The sequence below is a fragment of the Oncorhynchus mykiss genome, chromosome 15 (genome assembly GCF_057628025.1).
Source record: "Oncorhynchus mykiss isolate SJ-2025 chromosome 15, ASM5762802v1, whole genome shotgun sequence".
NCBI classification, from domain to species: Eukaryota; Metazoa; Chordata; class Actinopteri; order Salmoniformes; family Salmonidae; genus Oncorhynchus; species Oncorhynchus mykiss.
Window position 1 is genome coordinate 62316343 of NC_143036.1, and position 23935 is coordinate 62340277.

General features: G+C 42.8%; 1 protein-coding gene across 2 annotated transcripts in view; it reads left to right on the top strand.

Moving 5' to 3' along the window:
* Nucleotides 1-4906: 4906 nt before the first annotated feature.
* pawr (PRKC, apoptosis, WT1, regulator) overlaps nucleotides 4907-23935 on the top strand; it is a 74014-nt gene continuing 54985 nt past the window's right edge. For both annotated transcript variants that reach the window (XM_021563854.3, XM_021563855.3), the window contains exons 1-2: nucleotides 4907-5358; nucleotides 5668-6399. In XM_021563854.3, the coding sequence (XP_021419529.1) occupies nucleotides 5833-6399 (567 nt within the window). In that variant the 5' untranslated portion in view covers nucleotides 4907-5358; nucleotides 5668-5832. The remainder of the gene's footprint in view (nucleotides 5359-5667; nucleotides 6400-23935) is intronic.

The following is a 23935-nucleotide window of genomic DNA, read 5'->3' on the forward strand; positions in this document are numbered from 1 at the left end:
TTATGGAAGCACAGATCTGGTAGATTGGACTATTCAAATGAGTTGGATGCATGATTAATGAAAACGCAGTGTTAATTGGAGCAATTAGAAGAACATTGTGCTTTGGAAGTGTTCAAATTGCCTCTGTGTCTGCTGTCATTCCCCACATACAGTACAGTACAGTAGGGCGGTTGGGAACGGGGTTACATAACATTGGGAGTTGCCATTCCCAGCCTCATACTCTCCGCTCCCTCTCACTGAGGTGTCAAACAGGGAGTCATAAACATAGCCTTACTGCAGCAGACAAACCACATATTATTCAGACCAAAGCAAGTTCAGACAAGACAACACTACTTTTACGCAGCTAACCATATGAGCCTATTCTAGCCCTGTTTATACCTGGTTCAAACATGCAGCCTTTGTCCTGATCTTGTCCACATTCTGATTGTGCCCACATTTTTAGTGTACAGTAGATGATTAAAAGACGTATTGTGATCTGACTGTGATCTAATCTTATACGTGTAAATAGACAAAATCAGGTCAAGATCAGGTGGACGAAGGATACATGCTAACGGCAGACATAAACAGGGCTATCGATTCATGCACACCGCCTACGATGGTACGATACATCTACTGATGCAACATCTGTAGCTGACATCCTGTTGGCTAAACCACAGTAGAAGCCAATCAGCAGAGGGATGTGCTGACTCAGTGGTACAGAACATGGAACATGTTGGCTAACTGTCCCACTTAGTCACCCACCACATCACACTCACCAGATGGCACCCCGCAGATGGCATGAGCAGCCGTTGGAGGGCACAGGAGGGGTAACGGACCTACACATACTGGACAGAGAGAGAGACGAATGGATCCATAGAGTCAGAGTCCACATCACCAGAGGAGTACAGGCAGGGGACAAACCCTAAACCTGACTGGGGCCTTTGGTTCAGTAGAGAATTATCTGGTTCTGATGTGGCTAGTCGACTTCTTTACATGTAATTTGGGGTAGTCTCTCCTTTCTCTCTCTCTTTCTTCCTTCCCTCACCCCCTCTGTCTGTGAGTGAAGAAGTCTCACCCATGGCTCTGTTGTCCGTCTATGCCTCACTTCCTTCCTGCCTCTGGCCAATCTTCTTCCAGAGGGCCAGTCAGCCATGCCGTACATGCTACTGAGAGGCATACGCCTTCTCCTCAGCTCTTTTGGTATGTCAAACACTCACAAGACTTGTAAGGCATATGGTGCAGTCTGTGTTGTGAGTCTGATAGTCCAGTCACTAACAGAAAGGAGATAATGACTCAGACCATAACATTAAGCATTATGACCCAAAATGGGTAAATAAGGGAACGTTATGTAGTGGTGAGGGATGATGCCGTTTGGTGAGAGTATCCCTTCAGAATGTGAATGTTTTCATAGAGTTATTACAATATACACAGAGTGTACACAACAATAAGAACACCTTCCTAATACTGAGTTGCACAACCCAATAAGGGATCATAGCTTTAACCGGGTCAGTCTATGTCATGTTTTGTCCACTCGGTCCAAGTTTAAATCCACAAAAAGCTCCAGTTGAAACTGAACAAGGGGAAATCATTTTCATTTTATAGGCCACCTCATGACTTTTAAAAGGGGAAATCATTTTCATTTTATAGGCCACCTCATGACTTTTAACGGAATACATAACTGTGGGATGGATAAAAAACTGTGAACATTATGTTATGTTTTGAGAATAAATTTGGGCTACTGGCTATGAAGATTTGACTGTTTGTCTGCTATCTGTATTTTTCTACAACTCCACCACAAATGTGCAGTCTAGGCTATGTGTAACATGGAGGAAAAAGTTATCTTGGCATTTATTTAAAATGCCAGACTGCTTTTACAGAAGGTCTTTAACCCACCAGAGATAAGATGTAACACTGTGAAATGTTCAGAAAGGGAGTTCACACACTTACCAGTGGAAATTCATTATTGGAATGCTAAGTGGGGTTTAGTTGAAAGAGGAGCACAGTTTGTGTTGGCATGGAGCGAGCTGCTGTGAGCGACAACAACTGCCCTCTCGTATTTCAGCTTCCCAAAAAGCAGACAGAAAAATGCTAAATATGCAGCAGTGTGACCTCAACCCTTAGATCAGCCACTATTTTTCGACAAAGGTGTCTAATTCCTTTCACCTAGGTACTTTTCTCCTATATCTCCAATCAATCATGTCAGCACACGTACAATACTGTCTAATATATGTAGTTAACAAACAGTAGATTATTATATAGGCTATGTACAGGTGAGTTCAATTGCTAATGGATGACCTAGTTGTTGAGGAGTGTGTTTTGCTTCTTAAATTGCTAGTAGTATATTCTTATTAAGTTGTATGTTGGAATGTTGCACATTTGATCAATTGTGTTCATGCAGGGCTCCCTTGGAAAAGAAAAAACTCCTTCAGCAGTAACCAACCCAGCGCAGCAGCACAGCTAAGCTATGAATGGTAATGACCACAGACTGAATAGCTAGGAATGTCAACCAGAGTTATTGCACTGGAGCTCTTCGTCCATCGCTACACCGCAACAGATGCAGCAGTATATTTCCTTAAACAGAGATCCATAAACATGAGGACAGAATAAAATGTACATACAGTGGGGCAAAAAAGTATTTAGTCAGCCACCAATTGTGCAAGTTCTCCCACTTAAAAAGATGAGAGAGGCCTGTAATTTTTATCATAGGTACACTTCAACTATGACAGACAAAATGAGAAGAATAAATCACATTGTAGGATTTTTAATGAATTTTTTTGCAAATGATGGTGGAAAATAAGTATTTGGTCACCTACAAACAAGCAATATTTCTGGCTCTCGCAGACCTGTAACTTCTTCTTTAAGAAGCTCCTCTGTCCTCCACTCGTTACCTGTATTAATGGCACCTGTTTGAACTTGTTATCAGTATAAAAGACACCTGTCCACAACCTCAAACAGTCACACTCCAAACTCCACTATGGCCAAGACCAAAGAGCTGTCAAAGGACACCAGAAAATTGTAGACCTGCACCAGGCTGGAAAGACTGAATCTGCAATGGGTAAGCAGCTTGGTTTGAAGAAATCAACTGTGGGAGCAATTATTAGGAAATGGAAGACATACAAGACCACTGATAATCTCCCTCGATCTGGGGCTCCACGCAAGATCTCACCCTGTGGGGTCAAAATGATCACAAAAACGGTGAGCAAAAATCCCAGAACCACATGGGGGGACCTTGTGAATGACCTGCAGAGAGCTGGGACCAAAGTAACAAAGCCTACCATCAGTAACACACTACGCCGCCAGGGACTCAAATCCTGCAGGGCCAGACGTGCCCCCCTGCTTAAGTCAGTACATGTCCAGGCCCGTCTGAAGTTTGCTAGAGAGCATTTGGATGATCCAGAAGAAGATTGGGAGAATGTCATGTGGTCAGATGAAACCAAAATATAACTTTTTGGTAAAAACTCAACTCGTCGTGTTTGGAGGACAACGAATGCTGAGTTGCATCCAAAGAACACCATACCTACTGTGAAGCATGGGGGTGGAAACATCATGCTTTGGGGCTGTTTTTCTGCAAAGGGACCAGGACGACTGATCCGTGTAAAGGAAAGAAGGAATGGGGCCATGTATCGTGAGATTTTGAGTGAAAACCTCCTTCCATCAGCAAGGGCATTGAAGATGAAACGTGGCTGGGTCTTTCAGCATGACAATGATCCCGAACACACCACCCGGGCAACAAAGGAGTGGCTTCTTAAGAAGCATTTCAAGGTCCTGGAGTGGCCTAACCAGTCTTCAGGTCTCAACCCCATAGAAAATCTTTGGAGGGAGTTGAAAGTCCGTGTTGCCCAGCAACAGCCCCAAAACATCACTGCTCTAGAGGAGATCTGCATGAAGGAATTGGCCAAAATACCAGCAACAGTGTGTGAAAACCTTGTGAAGACTTACAGAAAACGTTTGACCTCTGTCTTTGCCAACAAAGGGTATATAACAAAGTATTGAGATAAACTTTTGTTATTGACCAAATACCCTTTTTCCACCATAATTTGCAAATAAATTCATTCAAAATCCTACAATGTGATTTTCTGGATTTTTTTTTCTCATTTTGTCTGTCATAGTTGAAGTGTACCTATGATGAAAATTACAGGCCTCTCTCATCTTTTTAAGTGGGAGAACTTGCACAATTGGTGGCTGACCAAATACTTTTTTGCCCCACTGTAACTCCAGGAGACATGGCAGCTTCCAAAGCATGTTGCAAGAGAGCTGAAAATAAGCACCGACCGTATTCACATAATCACAGCTTGTTATGTGAATACAGTGGGTTCTTAGGTTCTGTTTGGTATGATTGTAAAATATCTCAAACCTAACAACCTAATCAACCCAAAGAGAACCTACACTGTAAGCACCCACTGCCTTCACATAATTCATCCGGTGTGGTATGAATGGTAAAGATGCTATTGGCTGCATACTGGCTGTTCGGTCAAGGTCACTGTCTTGTTTGAACCCGGCTAGGATATCTCTGAGTGAGTCTTCTCCCATTCATCCATATGGTTGCATTACAATCACTATGAATCAGCTTGGCACCCTCACTCAACCTGTGTCCATTTGGGTTATTTTCAACCAGCTCTTATGGGAAGTGTGGAAACAACTATGCACTTACATCATGACCCTCACACATAGCCATATAGTGTTGTTGTGGGTTGGTATGTCTGTTTTGTTATTGAGAGATGAATAATGTTCACCTCTGAAGCGCTCTGGGGCTGGGTGACTCATCCAACGCCTTAGGGAGGTTTTCCGTGGGATCTGCGTGGTAGCATCAACAACAAACTGTCCATAGCAGAGGAAGCTGGTGGGAGGAGCTATAGGTGGATGGGCTCTTTGTAATGGCTGGAATGGAATTAATGGAAAGGTATCAAACCACGTTTGACTCTTTTCCATTAATTCCATCCAACCATTACAGTGAACCCATCCTCCTATAGCTCCTCCCACCAGCCTCCACTAATACAGCCTATAGGTTAAGAAGAATATAAACTATATAGTCTATGATTAGGCTGAGACATTTTTCTTTTTGTTTATTTCCACCCTGTAGCCTAGATGCTGTAAAACAAAAAAATAAACATTCAGTTGGAAAATAGGGATCAAAGAAAGGTGTTTAGACAGCAAGTACAACCCAAACATTTTTAATAACAGAACAGGCTACAACCGTTTTATTTCGTATGCATTCGTGAGTCTTCGTATGGGTTCGGAAAAGCCCAGGAGAGGGGGCTGAGTCCGAGCCGCACTGATATCTAGGTTGCATGTGACTAATCGAGTTTGCCAGTGAAGTAGGCTACAATTCATTCCTACGGAATGTTCACCTGAGAGAGCGGAAGCACTGCAAAATAACAGGTGAGTCTTCTTAGAAACGCATGTCACTGTTGCAATTGTTCACTAAATGAGTCATGTTATTTCCAATAAGTTACTTTATTATTTTTTGCGGATAAAATAACTTCTAAGAATGATCGTGTCTATCTACTGTAGCACAAACTTTGCTATGAGTTATTTATAGTTCGTTTATGGGAAGGCTAGTTTGTGAAAACAACTTGATAAACGTCCAATGTGATTAACTTTACACACGGATAGTAATTTTGAAGTGAGGTCGTTTCATTGAAGTTTGGACCAAATTTACACTAACCGTGATTCTCCATTACCTTTTAGACCGAATCGTTTTGAGAAATGTGGTGTCATTAGAAGCGAAGGACGATTGCACGGTAACCTGACTTAAAACGGAAATTACAAATTCCCTGCTGAAGGAGCGAAGTTTACAAACGTAGTAAAGCCACTGGTGAAAACCCCACACATACAAAACGAAAAAAAAGGAACATGGCAACGGGTGGATTTAAACCAAATGCACAGACAGACTTTCTGGAGGAATGGAAGGCTAAACGGGAGAAAATGAGGGCAAAAATGCTCGGGGACATCGCTGCGGCCACCGGCGCGTGCACTGGTGGTATTGCCCCTGCCACTGCGTCCCTGGGGAGCCACAGCAACAAAAGTGAGATGCGCAATGCTACCTCGAGCACCGAACTTAACAACAACGGCAACCCGGACCGCGGGACATCATACCCCATGGCTCGCTCATCATCCTCCTCAGCCTTGAAGAGACCTGACGATGACCCACACCCGACACCAGCCGTCAGAGGAGCGGATACACCGGGGAGTAACCTGAAGAAGACACCGCAGCCGGAGAAAGTGCCCTGCACCCCACAAGAGTCCAGCCCGACTGCATGCAATGACCATGGCAGTGACAAGGAGAGCCCCTCACCCAGTAAAGGCAAAGAGAAGAAAAACAGTGGTCCAAGCGCCAGGAAGGGGAAAGGACAGATAGAGAAGAGAAAGCTGAGGGAGAAGCGCAGATCAACAGGTGTTGTCAGCATGCCATCCACCGAGGTGAGTCCAAGCTGTCTAACTTTCATTTGTTTACAAATCATCGCCTAGTTAATTAGCATGACGCATGGTGTTGGATGAGACTGTTTACATTCTGTACTGGCAACCTGTAGGCCTATGCAACAACAACAACAAAAAAAAAGTTATGAAAAGACGGCATAAAAGTTGGACTTATCTGTCTCTTAGGTCGCGTCATTATCATTATGAAACGAACATTTCAATGTACCAAATGGGTTGGATATTTGTGGGGAAATAGTTTGAAACAGAGTAGCTTTAATGACCAATGAGATGTTATCAAATGGGTTTCTAAAACATGAATTCTTCTGACCTTCAAAAGCCCACATAAACATGTCTGTTCCGGTGGAGTGTTTATGAAGACCGTCTGTCTAGCACAGACATGAAAAAAGTCTCCATGAGTATGCTGAAAATGTGCAGAGGGAGCAGTATCGTTGTTATTGCACTTAAATCATGTCACAGTCTGGCCGCGGGGACGTTGATGAAAGCTTGACCACTAAGAACTTCCACCATCAGGGAAATTATGTTTATACAGTGCCTTTAGAAAGTATTCGCATCCCTTGACTTTTCCCACATTTTGTTGTGTTACAGCCTGAATTTAAAATGGATTCAATTGAGATTTTGTGTCACTGGCCTACAAACATTTTTATGTTTTTAGAAATGTTTACAAATTCATAAAAAATGAAAAGCTGAATTGTCTTGAGTCAAGTATTCAACCCCGTTGTTATGGCAAGCCTAAATAAAAATGCACTTAACAAGTCATATATTAAGTTGCATGGACTCACTCTGTGTGCTATAATAGTGGTTAACATGATTTTCGAATGAGTACCTCATCTCTGTTCCCCACAGTTACAATTACCTGTAAGGTCCCTCAATTCAGTTGTCAATTTCAAACACAGATTCAATCCAATTTCTCGCAATAAAGGGCACTTATTGGTAGATAGATTAAAAAAGCAGCCATTGAATATCCCTTTGAGCATGGTGAAGTTATTAATTACAGTTTTTGATAGTGTATCAATACTAGAGGACGACTGATTATGATTTTTCAACGCCGATACCGATTATTGGAGGACCAAAAAAAGCCGATGCCAATTTGTATGTATGTATGTATGTATGTATGTATGTATGTGTGTACAGTGCCTTGCGAAAGTATTCGGCCCCCTTGAACTTTGCGACCTTTTGCCACATTTCAGGCTTCAAACATAAAGATATAAAACTGTATTTTTTTTGTGAAGAATCAACAACAAGTGGGACACAATCATGAAGTGGAAAGATATTTATTGGATATTTCAAACTTTTTTAACAAATCAAAAACTGAAAAATTGGGCGTGCAAAATTATTCAGCCCCTTTACTTTCAGTGCAGCAAACTCTCTCCAGAAGTTCAGTGAGGATCTCTGAATGATCCAATGTTGACCTAAATGACTAATGATGATAAATACAATCCACCTGTGTGTAATCAAGTCTCCGTATAAATGCACCTGCACTGTGATAGTCTCAGAGGTCCGTTAAAAGCGCAGAGAGCATCATGAAGAACAAGGAACACACCAGGCAGGTCCGAGATACTGTTGTGAAGAAGTATAAAGCCGGATTTGGATACAAAAAGATTTCCCAAGCTTTAAACATCCCAAGGAGCACTGTGCAAGCGATAATATTGAAATGGAAGGAGTATCAGACCACTGCAAATCTACCAAGACCTGGCCGTCCCTCTAAACTTTCAGCTCATACAAGGAGAACTGTATGTGTATATGTATTATACACATTTTGTAACGATGACAATTACAACAATACTGAATGAACACTTACAGTGGGGCAAAAAAGTATTTAGTCAGCCACCAATTGTGCAAGTTCTCCCACTTAAAAAGATGAGGCCTGTAATTTTCATCATAGGTACACTTCAACTATGACAGACAAAATGAGGGGAAAAAAATCCAGAAAATCACATTGTAGGATTTTTTAATGAATTTATTTGCAAATTATGGTGGAAAATAAGAGGAGGAAAACCTGGTTCCGTCTGCTTTCCAACACACTGGGAGACAAATGTACCTTTCAGCAGGACAATAACCTAAAACACAAGGCCAAATATTCACTGGGGTTGCTTACCAAGATGACATTGAAAGTACCTGAGTGGCCTAGTTGCAGTTTTGACTTAAATCGACTTGAAAATCTATAGCGAGACTTGACAGAGTTTGAAGAATTAAAAAATAATCTGTACAAATATTGTACAATCCAGGTGTGCAAAGCTCTTAGAGACTTACCCGGAAAGACTCAAAGCTGTAAACGAAGGTGATTTATAATAGGTTGATTCAGGGGTGTGAATACTTAAGTAAATTAGATATTTCATTGTCAATAAATTAGCACAAATTTGAAACATGTTTTCACTTTGTCATTAGGGGTTATTGTGTGTAGATGGGTGAGCAAAAAAATTAGATGTAATTCATATTGCATGTAGGCTAAAACAACAAAATGTGGAATAGGTCAAGGGGTATGAATACTTTCTGAAGGCACTGTATAATGGGCGTGCTTTATGATGTTGACACTGGCTCAGTGCCTTGAAGCCACAGAGTGTAGTCCACATGTTAGGGGTCTGGCTTTTCTGACAGCTGCCCACACCCAGAGCATGCTGCCCTCTGTGGCGTTTCACCTGTAGGTTGACCAGTGTCTGCTGGCTGGTGACAGCCTGTTATTAGACGGCCGGCAGTGCCAGTAGAGAAGTTTGAGAGGCTGGTCAGAAGCCAAGCCGTAAAGCTAGGTTTCATCCCCACAGATCATGCCAAACTATGTGCTACCATGCAACAACATTGCCTGTGTTTATTGCATTGCATATTTCCCATGGTAAATCTATACCCTGACATGGCGATCACTGTATGATTTGGACCCTCTTCACACAAGGCCTCTGGTGTTATGAATTTTATTGAATAGGTACGCTGGGGCATAATCAGCCTGCATGTTCTGTGGGGCACAATAGCTGTTGAGGGGGTTTCAGAGCAATAGGGAACCCAATCGCGCCACTCTGAATAGCTGATAATGGCTTCACGGTTAACCGAAGCAAACACTGGCTCTTCTGTGGCGTGTCAATCAGGACCACCTCCTGCATTCCAGGAAGGTGTCTCGTTTCAGCCTCCCTGTCCATCTCACCCTCTTTGGCGGAGAATGGTATGTGTCTACTGGCTGTTGGGGACCTCTGACCCGCTTAACAAATGCTTACTGAACAACGGAATACTGCTTAAGTGATGTGTGCGTTTGAAGATAACGCTATCTGAGTGAGTACTCACCTTCCCTGAGATCTCTGCTCGGCTCTCCTTTTCTTTCTCTCTTTAGGATGTGTGCGTTGTCAGTGATCCGTTTCCTGTTGGCCTCACCGTGGCTTAGGCCTAGTTGATGAGCCTCATTGTCTGGGGCCATCCATGTTTTATGACCAGCAGTATGTTTATAAGGCTCTGCTTGGGGAGTTGCTTTCACTCAGGAGCGTGAACTTTGTTTCATGTGTTGGGCTGGATCTCTTTGATAAAGGCTGCTGCTGTTGTGTCTGGAACACCCAGGGCTGTTCGTCAGTAGCAACTGTGAACAGGCTGAGTGATAGGGCAGGCTACATATTGGTGCCAATTAGCGCTGGGCCATTCCACGGTAATGGAAAATGCTGAGACTCACATTTTTAAAGTGAAAAATGTATACCAAAAAAAAAGCATTGATTTAAAAGTTTAACAAATCATACAACAAATCATACAACTATATGCACGAGGACTTTTAACATTTTCCACAGGAAATTTAGCAAAAACACATTCACAGAAAGAACTGTGCAGATACAAAGTTTGGTAACGGAATAAAACTGAGGGAGATTGTACTGTAATTCTGTTGGTAAAATTTGCATCTGCACTGTTTCCAGTAAATGTTAATTTATTTTCTGTGTAAATTGTTCCAAGTAGTCATTGTGCATCGAGTTGTATGGTTTGTTAAACTTTGAAATCAGTTGTTTTTTGTTTAGCATACATTTTTAAAATGAGTCTCAGCGTAATTCCGTTACTGTGGTGATGGGTAGCTTAGCGATTTAAGAGCGCTGGTCCAGGAACCAAAATGTGACTGGTTCAAATCTCAGAGCCGACTTGGTAAAAAAATCTCTCATTGGGCCGTTGAACAAGGCACTAAACACTAATTCTGCTAAATGACTAAAATGTCAAACGTAAAAAGGATAGGGCCGCAGGGTATAGCCAAGGGGATTTCTCAGAGCTTCTTCCTGGTTGCTGTTGAATCACTTGTGTGTAGTTCATGCATATCTGTCATGAACTAAGAGGAGTGTGTGTTTACCTGTACATAATCATGCTGATGTCTTTCACTCCACGGACAAAGCAATGTGATTATAACATTTATTTTCCTATGAGAATCTGCTTCAACAAAGTGCCCATTGACAGTTGGCTTTGCCTCAATGTTTATGGCCCATTGGTAGATAAAGCCACAGCTCCAGTCTGATTGGTTGGATTATCATTGTCATTTTGAGCTCAAACCGCAACAGTTTTGTTTAGGATCATATCTAGCTCTGGGTATATGCACAACAGTCTCTCCAGGTGAGTGAGTTGAGTTTTATCTGCAGACAGACCGAAAAGTTATTTCAAAGCCGTCATGCTACAATTACACCATCAAAACATCTGTAAACGCTCTTGAGTGACATACCATCATGTTGAAACAGTTTTTCTTCAGCATCTCTTGCTATTGTTGTGCTTAAAGTAGCAGTGCTGGCAGTGAGGGATAAAGCAGAGAATCTTGAGTGTATGGTATGTTGTGAGTCAGAGCTTTGCCCTGTAACTACATGAACTCCCCCCTTGACCTGTACTGAAGCCCTGGGGAATGTAACATGGATGTGATAAAGTGGCCTGGTTCTAGTTTATATTTTTTGCTTTCAAAACAATTTCTGGTCAAGCCAGTCTGACTCTCACAACCAGAAGCTGTGGCATTCAGACGTCAGACGTTTGGACACACCTACTCATACAAGGGTTTTTCTTTATTTGTACTATTTTCTACGTTGCAGAATAATAGTGAAGACATCAAAACTATGAAATAACACATGGAATCATGTAGAAACCGAAAAAGTGTTAAACAAATCAAAATATCTGTGTGGGGGTACAGGTTAGTTGAGGTAATTGGTACATGTAGGTGGGGGGTTAGTGACTATGCATAGATAATAAACAGCGAGTAGCAGCAGTGTACAAAAGGGAGGGGGGTGTCAAAGTGAATTGTCCGGTGGCGATTTTATGAATTGTTCAGCAGTGTTATGGCTTGGGGGTAGAAGCTGTTGAGGAGCCTTTTGGTTAAATCAAATCACCCATCCTAGTGCTGCTACACTCTCTGCCCGTCCTCTGGGAGCTGTATACGTTTTGCTCCACTACTTCCGTACCTTATGCTGGGGCTGTGGTACTTTCTCTCATCCATCTGTGTTCAGTTTCCACCTCTAAAGATACCTCTCTTGGTGCTGTAGTACGATCATAAATTATTCTGTTCTAAAGGCCTCCCATGGACTGCAGTTCTGAATGGAGTTGTCATTCACGTCTTTGAAAGCAATGGCCAGGGAACGTTTTGAGTATCAGTGCAATAGGGTGTTATTTAATTGTACGGTAATTAGGTGAAATGTAAAGCTTTCTATACATCTGTTCTCAAGGAATGTAAGTGTGCCATTGGGTGGAGCCTGTTGTACTCGCTCCTAAAACCTTTCCCAAACAAGGTCACATCATCACTGGAAATACCATAGGGATTGGATCATGGGCTTGGATAAGCAAGGAATTATTTTGGCAGGGTTTTGGGTTGTTGGTGGAACAAAAGGAATTTGTGAAGTTATGTTAAACTCTCTAATCCAAATAGTGTTTCTTTTATACCCAGGCTCCTTTGCCAGCTATGTGAGTTTACAAGAACATTTGACAGGTTGACTAATTAGCAGGAGTTGTTGATTTGTTTACGGGGATGTCTTTCGCAAAATAAGTTTTAAGGGGGGTGGGACTAATAGAAAAGTTCCAATAGAGCTGTGTGGTGAAAGTTAGGGGAATTCCACAGGAAGTTGTAGAGGAGGAAGAATGTGGAACTACTGTTCGCCTTGTTCCATGACATGGTTACCAGGTAGGCAGGCCCCTAATAAAGGGGGCACCCAATGGTCTCTCAGCACCTCATAAAACACCCTGCTCCCACTAATGGGCTGTGGCACAGGGTTTTGTGCATGTTTTTGGAACGTTACGTAAGCGACAGCTCTCATTAATGTGCCCTCTGACTAGGTGAGGCCCAGTGAATAGCCGTCCATTACTCTGTCAGGTTTAATCATATCACTTAAACAGACCAAGGGTATGTGAAAACTGGAGCCTTCACTCAGAATACAGTAGTCCTGGCTGCTCCTCTAATGGCCCTCTAACTGACCTGGCCTCTGCTTACTCCCCACATCCTCTTTGCTTGTCACAGGTTAATGAGCTCACTTTCTGGCAACGAATCCAGTTTTAAACGTTTTGTGACAAAACATGATCACAGGAGTATTTTTTACAATGTATGCATTTCAGCAGGCCTGACAAGAAAATAGCCTGCGTAATTTGGACTCCTGTTCCGAATGTGTAGGTTTGTAGAGTGTTCTGTTCTAACCCAGGCCATAGATTTCTCTGCTGTAATTGGGTCAGTGCTCTTTAGTTATGAGGCTATAGGAGCTCCATGTGGTAGATTATTATTGTCCAAAAAAGAATGCTCCCCTGCGCTGCCTCTCTCCAAGAATGCAAACCTGATTGCCCAGGGTCAATGGGCATTGATGTCTTGAGCACGTGTCTGGTGAATGAGTAACAACCCCCCCCCCAGCCTTGAGCACAACAGAACCACACAGTCATGGTCCCAATGGACAGTAACACGCCAGGCCCTATGAATCTACCTTTTACAGAGACCCCTGTTTGCACATTTTGTTTGCGTGAGAAATGACATGGTCCTCTGTCACTGCTTGGATGACACAGTGGCTGTCTGAGGGGCCAATCATTAACTCACAATCAAAACCAGGATGTTTCAGCGATATGGGAGACTTGTTGGTTACTTAATAAGGTGTTGTTGAGGTTAATGTCCGACTGTGTTGTGAAATGTGACCGAAGGATGGGTCAACTGTTCGAATAGTAAATCCTAGCGTGACTGATCTTCCCTCTTGGTGTGTGGTTGACCAATACTTTAAACTATTTGTTAGTACCAAATTGTTTGTGTCCAATTCCCTGTGAGGCACTTCAGGATTTACTCTAAGACCTAGAGTAAAATGCCAATGCTTTGGAATTGTGTCACGGAACATGGAAGCCTTCTCCTTTGAACTAAATGGGTATTTCTAAGTCGTTGTCTCCCCTCATAGAGGTTAACACCTTCATAATCCAGTAGCAGATGTGGAGACAGTGATTTCCTTTCATCTGTCATATATTTAGGCTTAAGTTTTCCTTTTTCCATACCTGTTCCCTCCAATACCAGCCATCACGCTAACAGTATTAACATGAACTGTTGCATGTTATTGTAAGTGAAATGTCCTGCCCCTGAAATCTGATAATAGCTTATGGTTTCACACGGATACATGGGGTAGTGGTTTTCATGCCTCCCCTTTGGAAACTGCCACTTAGCCCCCCCCCACTGTGTTCTTGTGGAAGCTTGGGCTGCCACATTCAACTGCTGCATGCAGAGATCCCATAGAGAGATTCAGTGGATTGGGGTTTGTCTGCTGATCACAGCGACTGTCAATCAGCAAGCTGGTGTGTGTGTGTGTGTGTGCGTGTTCCTGCATAAATGTAACTTGTTTGTTGGACATTCCTGTGTGCTTGGCAGCAGTGGGGGATTTGTGAGTCAGCTGTAATCAGGCCACTGCATGATTAGGCATTCAGGAGAACTGTATGTTTGAATTTATTACAGTAGAACAGAATAGTATGCAGCTGCTACCTCTTTCTTTCTCTCCTCTTTCTATGGGCACGGAAAGAGTTGTTATGGAGTGTTATTCTTCGTAAAAACCTTAGCTTAATTTTTATGGATGAGCTCTTATAGATGATATGTCCACATACAGTGTCTCTAAAAGAGTTCCAGAACGTTATGTTAGTACTGCACACACAGCTAGAGAGATCCAGCACCACCACAGGCCAATGGGTTCTCTCTCCTCCCATTATGGCACCATGGTTCCCTGTCAGACTTTGTCCCCTGATAAGCGTCAGCAGAAGTAGGCTACGGTATCAGACACGGCAGCATAACAATCTAGCTAACCAAGGTGATGAATAATAAACATGCAAGTCATACGTCTGGGCTATTTTCATTCTGCTTCACCGTGTGGATAAGGGGGAGAGAGTCTTCTGGGTGTCATAAAAGCACCTAGCTGAGTGTAGGAATACGGTTGGTTGGTGATCTACAGGTGGAGGCGGTCAGGAGTGTTTGACATTCCACTGTATAATGGGAGGACTGTGGGGGATGGGGGTCTTAAGCCTAGCTCTCAGTCTTTAAAAACACATTCACTTTACATGCATACCTGAGGAGGCTTAAGTTGATTTGTTGGAAGCTGGCGAAATGGGAGGGATTCATAATGCTTTGAAGAAATCGAATATTCTAACTGTTGACGTGTATGTTGTTAGTGTGGCTCATCTTGTTGATTTATGGAAAATACAGCCAGGCAGGCTCACATCAAGAGGAACCAAATGAAAAAGTGGTTCAGGAGAATGTAGCCGATAAACACTCTAAATCAAATTAAAATGTGGGTTCAAAGTGCCTGTGGATATAAAGCCTTGATCTTTAAGTTGTTGAACCAAACAAATATGAATGAATGTGTTGTAGAGGATTAAAGTAACCACATGCCATCCTACCCTTGGCTTTAAAGCTGGAACCTCATTCTGTGTGTTTGTGTGTGTGTGTGTCCTTCCCCTACTGATCCTGTTGTGGGTAGAAGGAGAGTCAACTTGGCTGTGTTGAACTATGATGCATTACTGGAACGCATCCCACAATGTCCACAACAGACCAGCGATTGGCTGCTACTGGCAGCATACCTACCTTCCGCCAACCCATGTGACCCACGTATGCGTTCCCAGGGGGCCGAGATGGGCTTCCAACCAACACCCCAACCTCACATCCTTCCTCGCTTCCAGCAGGCCTCTGGGGCACTGGAATGCTGTCCAAATCCCAGTTTTTATTTTTGTGCTGGAAGCCTTAAAGACTCCGTTATGTGGATCATGCCAGCCATGTGCTAGGGTCCGGAGGAAAGCTTGATTTCTTCCCTGAGGCTACTAGGAGGCACGAGGTGCACAAGGCCCAAAGACAACAGAGACACGGAGCAGAACAACATGATTAGTAGTCACGCCATTGTTCCAGACCATTTGCTCCTGCTTACACCCCTCATTGCTTACACCCCTCAGTGCCATCCCGTCTTAGAGAACGTTTGTGCGTTCTGTAACGCCCACGGTGACGATTAACCCAGCCAAAGGTTCAATTCTTCTGCTATCAGAAGAGATTGCTTGGTATTGTACCCGGTGGCCTTAGGTGACACGTGGCCTGGCATGAAAAGTAAACACGGTGCTCTTTAATCACATTGGCAGATGCATCAACAAACCCTGTGTCAGTGTCCCCAACCCAGAGCTGAGGAATCTTGACAATATGGTTACGCCCTGTCAATAGGCATACTTTCCTCATCACACGTCCTATCAAAACAGAGTGTCCACGTAGCTACAGTATCTAGGGTCATTCTGTTTACTCAAGGCTGGTTTATTACACCCCATTGCATGTGTCTTGGCATTTTACAAGCTGTCAAGTGTATGGGTGGTGAGCCTCTCTTTATCATTGATAATCATAGCCATTATGAAGAGGTGTTGGCATGCATGGTATCTTTCCTCAAAGTGAAAGCTCGGCGAGGAGCCGTTGTCCAAGACCACAGTGACCTGCCCACCATCGCAGTTTAAACTAAACAAAGTAGCACTTCTTTGGCCTCCCCAAACATACTTGTATTTTCACTGTAGGGGATTTCCATCAAAGGATGAATGAGCGCCAACATGTTAAGTTCATCGAAGCATATCAAATTGGGTGCCAAGTGAATAAAGGCACAACCATTTTCCATCTTAAAAATTAGACATAAGTAAAGGCTTTAATTTCTGGGTAAACAGATGGAAAAGGGGTCTTAGAAACCAGAAAAAGTCTTAAACGGTATGAGAAATGCATCAAAACGCAATGTTGACGTAAAGACTCCTTTCAAATAATATTAACACTTTATATTTAGTATTTGTTTTAAATTGTTAAGCTTCTGTAAATGAAGATGTTTTCTAATTTCTCTCCCTCATGAGAAACGGAGTATAATGAAAGTTCATAGAAGTAACAAGTAATGGTAGACCTACCAATTAGTTAGTGATTTGACTTTTATCATTTAAGTTATTAAAACTCCTAATTCCGTTAGCAAATTGTTAGTTTTCACTTGTTAGCATTGCCAAATTAATTGCAAAGACTGGCAAATCCAGCTCAAAAAGTTATACAAGCTTGGCTTGTAGCTACCGAATGTCATTTTTGGTGAATGTAGACCATTTACAAGCGAGATAAATTATGCACATGTACAATGTTGTGATGCATGTTTTTCTGAAGGAAAAGTGGGAAGCACAGCGGGGGAAAAACTCATTCGGACCTCTTTGAATTCTGGCAGAAAGCCATTCTAAGATATCTGATGGCAAATATTTTGAAGTGAATTGCATACAAGTGTAACTTCTTCACCTCATGTGCACCGCACAACAGAGACTTGCCGATAGATATAAAACGCTATGGACTCACCAGATCACGCCTTCTCCCGTTGTGCAATTTACAAACATACACGTGACTGGCTCAACTGGTCTGGGGAACTACGGTAAGCTTCATAATGTAAACTGTGACGGGTGAAATGAAGAAAGCAATCTGATTTATCTCCTAACGTATTGCAGTTGACTGCAAGTATTAACTTAAAAGTAGCTACAAATATTCACATTTATTGAAAAACGTCAAATAAATTGACGATATGGAGAACATCCTGTGTCTTTTTCCAAATTCCCCAGTATATGGTATACCACCCAAGCCTAGTACAGATCAGGGACCCATTATGTAATTCTATTACCAGGTGTAAATCTACTTCACTTACAGTAGGTCAATAACATAAACAATTGTTTTGAAACTGAAGGTGGGATGTCATAGCTGGTCACCGCATTGTTTCTACAGACATCTTTGAATCTTAATTCAGGGCAGATATTTAAGTTTTTGGAAAACGTGCTTGCATAAAAACCTGAGGGAGATTTTACCCTAATTCCATTGCAAAAAAACATTTTGTGTACAATTTTCTGAGGAAGTAGTCCTTGTGTATAGTTTTATGGTTTGTTAAACTTTGAAATCAATGTTTTTTTTTGCATACATTTTAAAGTTAAAAAAAAACTGAGTCATTGTAATTCTGTTACTGTTGAATTGCCCAGAAGCAAGCAATTCCACAGTGACAAAGGGTTATATTAAACAGCAATGTAATTCCAAACAGACACAGCATATACATGTAATTTCCTCCCTGTTTGTCTCTAGGAGTCTGTTACACCTCCAATGTAGATCATCTGCTCGCTTACGTTGTAAAACTGTCCAGTGGTCAGATCAGTGCAATGAAGTCTGTTACTGCTCTGTCCCCGCCAGCACTTATCTCTTGTTAGACGTTCTCCTTCTGCATACTGATAAGTATCAGTTTGGAACAGTTTTTTTCCTCCTCTCTTTCAAAAGTACACTGTTGCATAATTAATGCAGGCTTAATTGGTTTTGCCAGTTTGCATCACCCTCACACCTAAAACCCTGCACAAAAGTTTAAATTGAAGAGCAAGAGTCTCTGAGAGATGGCAAATGCCTCCCTTTAATCTCCTGGGTGATGACTGCACTTTCAGAGAGAATAAACCAAATGGTAATTTTCAGCAGGCTTGCCCTGTGCGATTTTGCCTCCTCTGTGGGTATGAACCTTTTGTCTGTGGAGCCCAGCGGCCTCTTAAAAGATGCACGGCCAATGAAACGCTCCACTCTTGTGTGACCGATGGGATTCTCATCCCCAAAACGCCCTCATTGATTGTGGATGCCTGGTCTGGGTTTCTGCTCCCTTTTTCCATGTCTTATTCTTCCTCTCTTTTATGCTCGGCTAGCTGCTTGAGTCCTCGCATGGTATTTATTTATGTTAGGCTGGTTCCACTTTTTTGCATTCTTTCCTTTCTTTCTCTGGACTGGGGACTAGAGGTCACTCCTCTCTGGCTTATCTTGTGAAACTGCTTATTTGCATGGCAGTCCTCTAGTCTGCCCAGACCGTGTTTGTTTGTGTCCGCTGTCCAGAGAGTTTGAGATGCACTGCTCCTCCTTTTGTGTGTCCCGGGCTCATGAGTAAACATGAGGTGTGGTTCTCGTTCTTTCTTTCGCTCTCTCGCGCCGTCTTTCGCTCTGTCCCCCTCCCCCCTCTTTCCTTTTCCACTGTGGGCCAGCGGTGAAAGCTAGATGGCTGGATCCTTCTCCAGCAAGATGAAGGGGCTGGTGTTGTCTGCTCCGTCTGTCCACAGCGCTGGATTTATCTTTCCCAGCCTCACACAATCAAGTGCAAATAGTCCATGGACCAGCATTATCTAGAGAGGGAGAAAGGGACAGAGTGCCTCCAGTCAACACTCCTTTTGATGTGAATGATACAAATGCAAACAGCATGCTTCTGGGTATATGGAATTTAACTTTCAAAGGAATGCACAGGAAGAAAGTCAACCAAATTCATGCAGTGAAATGCTCGAAGGCATTTGCCAATTTAAAGTATTAATATCAGACAGATGTTTCATGACAACACTCCCCTGTTGGTTATAATAATGATATTTAAATTTAACACTTGTCTTTTAGTTATTTATCTACCTAACTTAGTTATATGCTTGTCGTTTAATGTAACGTCAGGGCATTGTGCCAAAGCAGTACAACGTAGTAGTGAATCATGGTTTCCTGTTTCTGATTCCCTCTTAAAATGTGTTAACAACTTGACAGTGGGTTATAGTGGTCAGGAGGATATTCTCTCACAGAATAACTCACTTAGCCTTCATTCTGTGAACGTTCTCCCAGTATTCCCAGTAAGTATAATTCAGATACCACCAGGAGAACGATGATCTTCACAAGGGGCGCTCCCGAAAGAGCTGATTCTAAAATTTTACGAGGACATTTCCAGAAATTGACTTTGACTGCAGCAGCAGCTTTTTGATGTGGTTAGCACAGCACATGCAATTGAATTTCCTGTTTCCTGAGCTTCGCCGTTAGCCCCCCACGCTAACACAGCAGCCTTGGTAGGAAAAGCTATTTGCTCTGTGAACAACAGCCATTTCAAAATCACTCTCTTTATAGTTCAGCTCTTGTACTGATGCCATGTCTCATGTTCTGTGTCATATCTGCACATCTATAGTTCTCAGGTGAAAAGGGGAATAGGGAAATGCTGTTTATTTCCCCTGATCAAACATGGACTTAACCTTTCCCACAATTCCCAGTGATCCCAATGTCTCCTCCTTGGAACCCAGACAGTGCTCTCTATGACTCATGGTCTACTCTAGTCTGCCAATGACCTAACACAATGGCCACTGTACACAAAGCCCCCTTTCTCATAGGAATGCAAAACATGCCCTAACCGTTTCCGACATAGAATATTGGGAGGTTGTGTTACTCGTTAGGCATGCCATGCAAGGTGCGCTTTATTTTCCCTGAATGTTATTCCCAAAACCACGTATTGTCCTGAGCACAATGGTAAAACCACAGTAGGGGTAGTTTCTTAATCATGAAAACATATTGACTTTGAGGTGTCTTTTATTAGAGTAACTTAGCACTTTCCCAAAAATCCGCTAAAAATCAGGGGGAGGAACGTAAAGTATATGTCACATTAGACACTTCAGACAGATTGTGAGGGAGATAGCAGGCACAAAGCCTTGCAGCAGTCACATGCAGACTGTCAGGTTTTTCCTCATGTTCCCAACAGTCCCTCGCTCTCCTTTCTTCTTTGCTTCTCTCTCTTGCTATCTCTCTTGCTCTCTCTCTCAATTCAATTCAAATGACATTCTAGTTCTCTTTTTTTTGTTAATTACTTGACACATCAGAAAGAATTATCTTTTTGTTTTCTCATGATTTGGTTGGGTCTAATTGTGTCGCTGTTCTGGGGCTCTCTGTTTCTTTGTGAATAGAGCCTCAGGTCCAGGTGTATCTCTCTGTAGGTGATGGCTTTGTTTTGGAAGGTTTGGGAATCGCTTCCTTTTAGGTGGTTGTAGAATTTAACGGCTCTTTTCTGGATTTTGATCATTAGCGGGTATCGTCCTAATTCTGCTCTGCATGCATTATTTGGTGTTTTACATTGTACATAGAGGATATTTTTGCATAATTTTGTATGCAGGGTCTCAGTTTGGTGTTTCTTATTTTGTGAATTCTTGGTTGGTGAGCAGACCCCAGACCTCACAACCATAAAGGTCAATGGGTTCGATAACTGATTCAAGTATTTTTAGCCATAACCTAATTGGTATGTCAAATTTTATGTTCCTTTCGGTGGGATAGTAGGCCCTTCTTGCCTTGTCTCTTAGCTCATTCACAGCTTTGTGGAAGTTCTTTGTGCTCTAGGGCTGCGGTGTCTAGAATTTGTATTTGTTGTCCTGACTTAAAGCTGCATCTCTGTCTCACCCAACAGCCCTGGGGAAAGAAGTGTTTTTTTTTGTTGCCCATTTTAACCGCACATTTGTTGTTTGTGTACATGGATTTTATAATGTCGTATGTTTTTCCCCCAACACCATTTTCCATTAATTTGTACAGCTGACCCTCATGCCAAATTGAGTCAAAGGCTTCTTTTGAAATCAACAAAGCATGAGAAGACTTTGCCTTTGTTTTGGTTTGTATGCTTGTCAATTAGGGTGTGCAGGGTGAACACGTGGTCTGTCGTGCGTAAATAGACAAATTGACATTTGCTCACTACATTGTTTTCATTGAGGAAATGTACGAGACTACTGTTAATGATAATGCAGAGGATTTTCCCAAGGTTGCTGTTGATGCATATCCCACAGTAGTTATTGGTCAAATTTGTCTCCACTTTTATGGATTGGGGTGATCTCAGTCGCTCGCTCGCTCGCTCTTAATCTACTTTGGAGAAGCGGAGGCAGTCATTTTGCAGCAGATGAATAACTGTTGAGTTATAGGGACACTTTTAAAATGCCTGGAGGTGATGATGCTTCTTTGTTGTCACATGCCTGTAGTTTGGAGGCAGTTGGTTTCCTGTCACTCTCCCTCTCTGTGGAGGGTTAATATCTCTGGAAAAGCTGAGAAAGTACAGACCTCAGTGTTCTGAACCTTTATCTTTCACTTTGCGTCCTCTCTCCATTGGATGAATTATTGCAGTGAGATCCAGCATGCTGTCACATGCAGAGAGAGGGAGACATGGAGGGCGAGGTTCTGCAATGGCGTGTAAGGATATAACTCCCCCTTTGCACAGTGTCTGCCACCAGCCACCACTTAAACAAAAACTGAGAGAGTTCCAGTATAAACATCAGTGCTTTAGGTTAAAATGATTATTGGTTGAAGATCAATTGGTCATGGAGGTTTGTTATGTAATGATTTTGTGAACAATGTAATCTATAACCCTATCACAGTGTAGATATCAGATATGGTATAGCCATTACAATAACATAACTATAGGGAAGCCCGTTAGATCAATCATCCAAATACGTTGTACTGCTACGCCGATCATTAACATTGTTTTATATCAGGGTGAATTCACACCGTCACCATCATCGGCGTAGATATAAAAGGATACAATAGGAAAAGCAGGGGTAGTTGCCTAAATCGGTGCTTGCATGACCATCACTAACACAAAGACACCCGCTTTAAACCTGTTGGCTTCTGCTGTCCTTATCAGGTAATTAGATCTATATTGTGGAGACACACGGTTGCCAGAGTCCCATTTAATCAGATGAACATGTTATCAGGGAAACCAACTGGAAACATGTGAAACACTGCCTCCTCCCTCTCCGGTCTTTTTCCCTCCCTCTCACCCCCGAGTGGCGCTTTGATGCAGGCAAACGGATCGCTTTGGTTCTAAAATATTCAAGGAACCGCTATCAGCTAGCTGTGATAAATGATGTGTTGCTGTGACTTTATCTCCCCGTAATCTCGCTCTGGAGGCCTTCCCTTTCGTGTTTTGCCTATTTTTAGATGGAGTCAAAATCGTGCATGCCTTAGATGTATGCCTCCAAGTGGTGTTTGAGATTTAGCTCAACTTGAGGTTTTTCCTCATTGTCTGGTTTCTGCAGGCATGCATACGCACTCTGTCTTATGATTGTTTTGTGAACTCCTCATTGGTTGAACGTGGCTGCTTGCATGTCTGCAAGGCTCTGAAATCCTCACTATCCCTCTATTATTTTTCTCTCGCTCACTCTATCTCACTGCCTCTCTCCTTCTCCACACATCTCCCCTGATTCATTCTTGGAGACTGTTACCCAATGCATGCTTGACCTGTTGGTCTACTTCCAAGAAAATCCATCATCTTCACCCCGAACTCTCTCTTGCTCTCTCTCACTTCCTCTCTGTCCCCCCCCCCCCCCATGCTGAACTCTCTTCTGCCACCTCCCTCTGTGCCAGATAAGAAGTGATGGGGTTTGAGGTCATAGACACGGTAATGGCGGTGGCCATCTTGGTCTGTCTTCAGATCCAGAGAGCAAGGGAGAGAGGAGGTTAATTTGCCCAGACAGTAACATTCCCAGATCTTTGTGGGGGGAGCAGGGAGCCATTTCTTTATCATGAATAACAAACGTCATGCTGGGCTGCGCTCTTGGCCATTTACACTGACTGTTTGTCTCTGTCTTTCCACGTTGGACCCTCCGGCTCCCTTGAAAACCACACCGGGTCCATTGCACATTTCTTGGGTGATCCTCTCTGAAAGGTGAGACTTAAGCAGAGGGAGATGTATACTATGAATGTGACGGTAGACAAACTAACACAACAGAGATGGTACTTTACCCTCTGGGTGTTGTTTAGATAAACGAGGCAGGAAGTTGCCATGCGGCTATCCTGTGCTGATGGTAACCAATGGAATGTGAAGAGCTTTAGACGCCTCTTATCTCACAGCCACCTGTCCCGGAACCACACCTGGTGTGTCAACTGTCAACCACTCAAACAGCCCACTAATTATGGAAACTGTTGGTGTATGTTCCTGGCATGATGTGATGCCTCTTGTCACTATCTCTGGGGGTGACCTCCATCTTTGTCATTTCTACTGTCTTTGTGTTCCCTCTTCCTGCACCGCCAGGTTAAGGGGAGCGGTAGGAGGATTTCAGTAATGGTTCTCAGGTAACACAGTGGCCATTTTTAATCTACTGTCTCAGTGATGGAATGGACTGGTGGGTTTTTGAGCAAATTACCACCAGGGAATCGTTCTGACAGAGAGTGTGTGTGTCAGGCCTGTCATTGTTGCTCTAAGCCCGCCCACTGTCTCTGTCCTAACTGTTTTGCCAATGGAGCGGCAGTGCAGGAATGCACTAATCACGCAACTCTGCTGCCCTGCCTAGCAAAGTC